General features: G+C 34.6%; 1 protein-coding gene across 2 annotated transcripts in view; it reads left to right on the top strand.

The window, feature by feature from the left end:
• Positions 1-7,212, top strand: part of lrch1 (leucine-rich repeats and calponin homology (CH) domain containing 1) — a 106,588-nt gene extending 99,376 nt beyond the window's left edge. For both annotated transcript variants that reach the window (XM_024286082.2, XM_024286079.2), the window contains one exon: positions 6,384-7,212. In XM_024286082.2, coding sequence (XP_024141850.1) covers positions 6,384-6,497 — 114 coding nt within the window. In that variant the 3' untranslated portion in view covers positions 6,498-7,212. The remainder of the gene's footprint in view (positions 1-6,383) is intronic.
• Positions 7,213-8,937: the final 1,725 nt, after the last annotated feature.

The following is an 8,937-nucleotide window of genomic DNA, read 5'->3' as shown; positions in this document are numbered from 1 at the left end:
TCCATTCAATTCAGATTTTTTTTAATTCTTTTTATTCTCTAAATTTTGAGTTTATACACATTTGTTTAGAAATACATTAATAATCTACTATGTTTTGAATATATTGATATTAATCTGATCCAGTTCACATACTGTAAATGTATCAGTGAAATAATGAGATAATTGTTAATATCATCCAGTGTTACATGGATTCTCTAAAGGAGAAGTTCTAACTAAAATGTTCAGATCATTAACATTGGAAACATTGTTCTGCTTCTCCTGGAGGACGTTTCAGTTTGGACACTAGGTGGCGATCACGCTATAGCATTACAGCTTATTCCAGAAGAAGACAGTATGAGTAAAAAAACAATGTTTTAGACCAAAAATGGTTACTTAAAAAAATATTTCCTTAAAAGAGTTTTGAAAATTCACGTCTGTGAGTTTATAAAGATGTTCATTTAGTCAGAATGTATGTTTAGACTGACTGAGCGTTAGCATTAGCCGTCCTATGGGAAATTTCATTAAACGTTAGCATCAAGCTGGTGAAATTTAGCTTTATGTGCTAAATCGATTTTTATGAATCGATTGTTGTTTTATATATATAATTGATTCAAATTAATCAATCGATGTAATCAACCCAGCCCTAGTTAATGCTAGACAGTGATCCTTTAAACTCAGTCACAGAGGCACAGAAACACAGCGGAAGTGGCTGTCGTACAGACGCAGTTCCTGGAGTGAGAGTGAAGCCCTCAGGACTGATAAAATCTTTGAATGATCACATAAATCCAGAAGTGGATACATGATTACTGATGTATTTGTAGAACTCTTCACAATAAATAAACATCATGTCTCAACATCATCCGCATCTTCCATACATGAGATAAACACAGATACCGCTCCATGTAGCGATCATGCTAAAAACATTAACTGGTTGCTCCTCCCACATGCTGCCATGGCAAGCACTGTTTTTGATCGGAGACGAGTAGCGAATTCGCCGCACTGCAAATGTGAATTTGTCTTACGAATGGCGTTTGGTGTGAACGTAGCGTACGGGTCCAGCTTTGAACAGATGGTCTTAATACCAATGTTCTTAAAGGGACAGTGTTCCTCTTACAATCTGCTAACATTTTGTTTGGTTTTATTATATTTACATGTTTGAAATAAGATTTACATTTATAAAACCTGAACTTTAAGGAAAACAATATTTTCTAAAAAAGGTTTCCTAAAATGATTAGGACAAAAAAAGATGTGTTTATACTTTAATGATCAAATGTAAAGGTTCATTATATAAATCTTTAAATGGAAATAGAAGTATAGACCAGATCTTCTGCAGTCTCAAAACTGGTAGAGATTGGAAAAGCCAATCGCAAGCTTAAGAAAAAATGGACGAAATAACTATGAGTTAAAGATAAATCTGTAGATTAGCTGATACCAAACTCTTCAATTCAGTTTTAGTCCCACATGATGTTTTAGAAAACGACAGGAATCAAAAATCCCCTTTAAAAAGTCATCCCTTTGTTTCTGGCAGCAAAAGCAGTTCAGTTCCCAAAAAAGTAAATTGATGATAAACTGAGTCTGAAACAAACTGAAGTCATTTCAGTGATGTATTAACGTCCATACATGTACATTAAGGGGACTGCTGTTCTGTTTTCTACATCCCAATATTTAATCACAGGTTACACATAAAGGAAACGAGTACTGAGACAGAAAGTCAAATAAAATAATACAATGATGGACATTTTCTGTCCATGAACAGAAACAACAACAGACAACGTCTGTGATTTCCATCGACAACATCTGTTCTTCATCTAAAAACATCAAATCCGAGGCCCGATTCCTCTGTGCTTTTGTAATGTTTTCTGGTAAATATTTTAATATTTATGAAAACTAACTTCTGTGTATTCATTAACAGAATGTTACTCAGTGAAAGAATTCTATTGGTCAGCAGGAAGCTCAACTAATGGCAACAAGTGTTGAGCCTGATTGGACCCAAACCGTTTTGAAGCCAGCCCCTAGTGGCAGACAATGACACTGCACTCTACAGCACTTTCTGACACTCGTGTTTCTGCACAGTTAAAAACAGCACAGACGTTGTTTGTGTTTTATTTAAATTATATTTTAGGGACATTGTAACACTGAGGAGCTCCAGGTTGGTGGATGGGCGGGGCTAAAAGGAGCACAGGCCTACACAAGCACATGTTTCTGCATGGCAAAGGTCACGGCTGTAAAGCTTATTCAAAGCCATATTTTCTACAACCTCCAAACTAAATGTATTTTAGTATTTGCACAAATAATTTAGAATTGCTACATAAATGTTTAAAACTTTGGTAAAAATCCAGATTGAATTAGTTCTCCATAATCTATGCTGAGAGATCCGTGGTTTCACTACAGACTGTTTTGGAGAAGATCTGAAGGGCTACTCAGCTCAGAGTTTATGCCATTATATTCGTCTCGTTGGATCTGTGTCCTAGAGAGCTGACGTCACAGGGTTAGCTGTGCTGGAATGTTGAGTGGTCACACCTGAAGTAAATATTGATATTTGCCTGTAAGATTTGCGGCATATATGCAGGTTTTTAGGGGGTCATTTAAGTTTGGATTTTACAAAAATAAAAGTTTTTTTTGTTTTTTTTTCTGTGGTTATCACTAAATTTTAACCTCTGAAACTGATTATGAACAACTGGTTTTTTTTTCCTAATAATTTTGTGAAATCATTTAAGCTGTAATGTTGGTTGTTGATGCCACATTGTCTCCCATGAGGCTTTTTGTTGTTTTTATGAGTAAAGGGAACCTGTCAGAGTATTTCCACAAAAACAACACAATAATGAAATAAAATCGTTTTCAACTTTAGAAAAAGATCCATTTCTGTGATTCATGTTGTTCTGATGCCAACTCAAGTTGAAATGATAGAAACTTCATTTGGAGTTCTGCTAAATTGATTTTTTTTTTTTTTGTATAAACCTACTTTATGCAGACTGGTTCTTTTCTCCAGTAAATCCCATTTTATGTTTGACCAACCCATTACGATGAAGTACCTAAAGGTAGTAAGAAAAAATATTGAAGCAAATAAAAAACTCTGGTTAGTAACTGGTGCACACCAGATAGTAACCAGAATTTCTGGTATGTAAAAATAAGAACCAAAAAAAAGTTCTAAAAATTTAAGTAAAACAAAAATTCTGGTTACTAACTGGCACGCACCAGTTACTATCTGGTGTGCAACCAATTACTAACCAGATTTTTTTTTTTTTACTTAAATTTATCTTCTTTTTTTATTCTTAGAAATTGAACTAAAAAAAACTTCTGGTTACTTTCTGATGTGCACCAGTTACTATCTTGCATGGACCAGTTACTAACCAGAAAATAGTTTTTTTTTTTCTTTTCTTTTTTTTTTTTTTTCTTTTTACTTAAATTTATATTTAAAAAAATTATAAAAATAGAATGTAAAAATAAAAACTGGATAACTGGTTAGCAATCAGAAATCTTTTTTTTTATTTATAGAAACAAAATTCAAAAAATTGGAGTAAAAAAAAATTCTATTAATTTTTTTTGCTTACATTTATAGAAAAAAAATTAAGGTAAAAAAAGTTCTGGTCACTCACTGGTGCGCACCAGTGAGTGACCAGAACTTTTTTTTTACTTCAGTTCTTTTTTTTTTTTTTTTACTTCAACGTGTGTACATTACAGAATTTTCTCGCACTTCCTTTCAGCAAAGTTGAGAATAGTTTGAGACAAATATGAGATGAGTTTGAGACATCAGCATGGTGAGGGTTTTTTCGTAGGAATGAGACGCTTCAAACCACATCAGACAAAGTAAACAAAGTCTGGAGACATTTCAGGAAGAAGCTCAGACTGTGAAGCTGTCAGAGTCCAGACACTCTGCTTCTCTGTTTTGTTTGTTTACAGCATCGTTGTTTGTCACAAACTCTGCAAAGTTTTGAATAAACTCCAGTGAATTTAAATTACAACAGAAAACTCTTAATGAAGGTGAACAGGTAAAATAACTGACCTTGAATTGCAAATATAAACTGATTTTTTTTTTTTAAATCTTTTGCTGATTTGAGTTAGCAAATTGCATCGAGTTGTTTAAATTATTCCATTGCAGACTAAGAATACTGACACTTCTGTGGTTACATCATTATTTAGAACATTTGTTCTCAGGTTTGTTTCTTCATCTCTGCAACTCAAAATGCATTAATTCTTTTCTTTTCAAAAAAATTTTTTTTTTTAAATTCATGTGCATGGCTCCGACTATTTCCTGGAGGCTGCACAGATCTGGCAAAGATCAAACCCTTAAGCTAGTCGAAAGACTCACTCCGATAAAAAGTGTTTTTATCATGTTCTTGAGGCAGTTTTCCGTTAATAATAGTGCTGTCAATAGATTAAAAAAAATCAGATTAATCACATTTTTGGATTGTGATTAATCTGATTAATCACAATGTTTTGCTAGGTAATTTTTACATGACAATATGCAACTTTTGAACAAAACAGAAATGAGAGAACACTTTCTCTTCATTTTTATTGTCTGAAAAGTTTACGTTTATCAAGTTTCAGAACTGTAATTAGTGATCTTAACACACATCAACAGTAAGATGAGCAGAACTCTGAAGACTTTTATGTCTGCAGTATTACTCCAAGAAAACAAAGATGCTGACTCACAGCCAGAAGAAACAAACATTTTGTTTCTGCACTTCAAATGATCCGAGTGAATACTCGATTCTGATTGGCCGCTGGGTGTTACAGACCTAAAAAAGAAGTCCTGGTCAAATAGCCCAAATATTCTATTTCACTGTGGTGTTAGAACAAACTTTTGTGTCATGATCTGGACAAAACGAGTGGTAAGAGGTGAACTGAGGCTTTATTGACCCCATTGTGATGATCAGCTTATACCAGGGGTGTCAAACTCAACCGTACGGGGGGCCAAAATCCCCTTAGGTCATAGGCTGAACAGGATAAACTTTTATTGAACACTCTAAAAATACATTTTTAAAACTTTAAAAAAATTAACTTTTTAACATTTTTGAGTATTTTTTATTCAAATTGTTGTGAATTAAAAGCAGACGGAAAAATACTCTTTGAAAAATAGCTTATTTGTTTTGTTGAAAGTATTCTGTGCAGGTCATAAGCTCCGCCCCATTTTTGATGCAGACAAATAGAAGAAAAGCGTTGATACTGTTGCACCGGTGAGGAATGTGAGGGGCTGTAAGCTAGCAGGAAAGCGCGTAAATGGCAATGAGTGATGGGAAAGGCGCCGGGGTTGCTCTGTCCCTTTAGTCCCGCCCACAACTCAGATGAATTTCTAATGAACTCCTTCTGCTCTGTAGCAGGGGTCCCCAAACTGCGGCCCACGGGCCGGATCCGGCCCTCCTCCACATGTGGCCCGGCCCCCAAAAGTGTTTTGGCTAAATTAGACATTTTTCCAGTTTTTAGACTAATTTGGCATTTAGCTAATATTTCATCTACATGCTGTTTTGGCTAATTTAGGCTATTTTTTAGGCTAATTTGGAGTTAAGCTAGTATTTTAGCTTTATGCTAGCTGTTTTGGGTAAATTACACATTTTTCAGATTTTTTTAGACTAATTTGGCATTTAGCTAATATTTCAGCTACATGCTAACTGTTTAAGCTAATTTAGTTTTCTTCAGGTTTTAGGCTATTTTGAAGTTTAGGTAATTCAGCTACATGCTAGCTGTTTTGGTTCATTTAGAGTTTTTTTAATTTTTTGGCTAATTTTGCACTTTGGTAATATTTTAGCTAGTTATCAGCTTCAGTGTTTTTTAGCTATCAACTTCAGTGTTTTCAGGCATCAGCTTCAGTGTTTTGAGGCATCAGCTTCAGTGTTTTCAGGCATCAGCTTCAGTGTTTTCAGTCATCAGCTTCAGTGTTTTCAGTCATCAGCTTCAGTGTTTTCAGCTATCAGCTTCAGTGTTTTCAGCTATCAGCTTCAGTGTTTTCAGCTATCAATTTAAGCATCTTCAACTATGAATCAGGCTATATATCTAATTTTTAAAATGTTTGCATTATTTTATCTATGAAGATTACACAAATGAATCACATAAGATGTGGCTGTGTGAGTCTTTCTGGAAAACCCTAAATCTTTACGTTTAGGCTGTGATTGTTACACTTTTTCTGTCAGCCTACAAACCGACCCCAGTCTCACATCAGAGAAGAAAACAGTTATGTGGCCCTCACAAGATAAAGTTTGGGGACCCCTGCTCTACAGCAACTATTTCCTTGAAAATGACTTTTTTGGCTAAAAACGACTTAATCATAATTACAAGACGATCAGAGTGGGTGTTTAAAAAGAAGCCAGAACCGTTCAAAATCTAGTAACATTTAGTTGATTTTTGAGTGTCTAAATCAGTGGCTGTTTTCTCCCTTTTCTCCCCTCTGCTCCCGTATTTCCTCCCAGGACAAACTGTGTCTCCCCCATCACATCCTGGAGGAGAAGGGCCTGGTGAAGGTGTGCATCACCGTGCAGGCTCTGGTGGAGCAGGTCCCCTTCAAACAGCCCCTGCTGACGTGAGCGGGGGTGTACCAACACCCCGAGAGGATCTGCTGGACTCTGCAGCTCACGCCTGTGGCTTCTCTGCATCGTCGGCTGTGTATTTATGAATGCAGAGAAGGAACCGCTGAAGGGAGCGAGTGCCGATGCATCAGGGAGGAAACTTCCCAGAATCCTGAGTCTGGAGAAAACGTCGAGCCATCCGGTTAGTGACGGCCAACCGCGTTTCCTCTCGTTTGTTCAGGGGAATTGAAAGGTCTAAACGCAGCTTCAGCTTCTCTTTCACTTGGTTCAGTGAACATAAAATGTTTAATATACTGTAACTTTTCAACCGTTAACATGATTATTCCAGCAGATTCTGAAGGAAAAAAGCGGGCTTAGCCGCTTTTTTCCTTCAGAATCTGCTGGAATAATCATGTTAACGGTTGAAAAGTTGCAAAAAATCAAAGAACATAAACTTTGGAACTCCAGTGTTAAAGGGTTAAGACTGACTTTTATTATCCGCCTCGAAATTTAAGAGAAAATATCAATATTTTACAACAAAAAAAAAAATTATCACAAAGGGTTTTTAAAGCAATAAGTAAATCTTCGTTTTTTTTCTCAACCATTTTAAACAAATCCTAATTAACCGAGTTGTTGTGGGAGCATCACTTTAAACCTTTCAGTCCTCTCCAGGGCGCACTATCTATCTATGCACATATGTCAAAAGCTTCTAAAGGATTTTCTAAACTTTGTACAGATGAGTTGTTTTGTTTTTCTACTGAATATTTTCTGTGAAGTGTTGATGAAAAGTGTTTTTTTTTTGAAAAGTATGAAACCAAAATACATTTTAATGTGCAATTTGCAGGTTAGTCGTGAGAAGAGGTTTTGAATTTGAGTATTTCAAACTTTAGATGATTGATTTAAACCTCTTTTATTGATTAGAGAACATTTATGATTTCATCAGAAATATTAACTAGATTAGTTGCATTACCTGTGATAATGCTAGCGTGAACCTGAAATGGTGACGCAATTTACTGTAATTGATGAAGGGATTCGCTGAAAATGCTAAAGCTATATATAAAATGTTAAATTTGCTAAAAGAGTAGATTTTGTTAAAGGACTATGAAAGAGTACTGAAGTTGACCTACATTTCTGAAAATTTTATAGTAAAATTGCTTAAAAATCTAGAGTCTAGCTCGAATCTAGAATCTAAAAGTTAGCTCGTTGCGTACATACTAGCTAAACTCCAAAATAGCCTAAAATTCCTCAGTAAACTAAATTAGTCAAAAATGTTATTATGCTGCTAAAATAGAAGCCAAACTAAATTAGCCTAAAAAATCCCAGTGGATAATAAATTAGCCAGAAACGTTAGCATGTTGCTAAAATATTAGGTAAACTCCAAATTTTTTGAAAATTACTATAAAGATCAGAAAGGAGCAGGAGAATCACTTTAGTGTGAATACTTACTAAGCATTCACACAATTTGTGAAAAGAAAAAGCTTTTTTTGTGGAAATGCTTAGTATTTTAGTAATTTTCAAAAATTTGGAGTTTAACTTGTATTTGATACCTATTTATACCTAGCTTTTTCGGCTAATTTGTTATCTACTGAGGTTCTTTTTTAACTAATTTAGAGTTTAGCTTCTATTTTAGCAACATCCTAACGTTTTTGACTAATTTAGTTTACTGAAGAACTTTGTGGCTCTTGTGGAGTTTAGCTAATATTAAAGCAATGTGTTAGTTATTTTGGCTAATTTAGCATCTACTACGGATTTTGGGGCTAATTTGGAGTTTAGCTCATAGTTAAGCAAACCCCCTAAATATTTTTACAAAATTGACATGTATTAGAAATTTTGAGGAACTTTACTGCAAATTTTTCAGAAATTTAGGTCAACTTCGACACTCTTTCATAGTTCTCTAACAAAATTTCTTTTAGGAAATTTACCATTTTGCAAATATGTTTTGCGTTTTTAGCAAATCCCTTCAGCAATTAAAGTAAGTTGCCTCACCATTTTCAGCAAAAAGCTTCAGCATCTTCAGCGACTACTTTCAGCAAAAAAGCATTCACACCTTATCACAGGTAATGCAACTTTTCTAGTTTCGTTTTTCATAAAAATGGGAAATTCCCTTTAACTTCCTATAGTTCCATTCACTGCTGTTCCTGCAGGAAGTCCTGACATTCAAGGAAACATCTGTGGAGATGAAAACATTGAAACAAATGACTAAAACTTGTTTATTCATCTTTAAAAAAGAATCAAATGATTTGATTTAGTTCAACAATTCATGCACTCTAACATAACCTGCAGGTTGCACAGGGAGACACAGGGAGACGACTTTTACCTTCAATTTATATTTAAACCTGAACATATATTTATAATATAAAGAGAATTTAAAAAAAGAAAAAAAGAGCTGTACATTCAGAAAGATATAGCCCAGAACTATTTTTCTCTAATATATTTTAGGTATCTGTTTTCTACAGTT

This window comes from Oryzias melastigma, linkage group LG21, assembly GCF_002922805.2.
Source record: "Oryzias melastigma strain HK-1 linkage group LG21, ASM292280v2, whole genome shotgun sequence".
NCBI lineage: Eukaryota > Metazoa > Chordata > Actinopteri > Beloniformes > Adrianichthyidae > Oryzias > Oryzias melastigma.
Note: the sequence above shows the minus strand (reverse complement) of the source record. Positions and strands in the feature narration are given on the sequence as shown.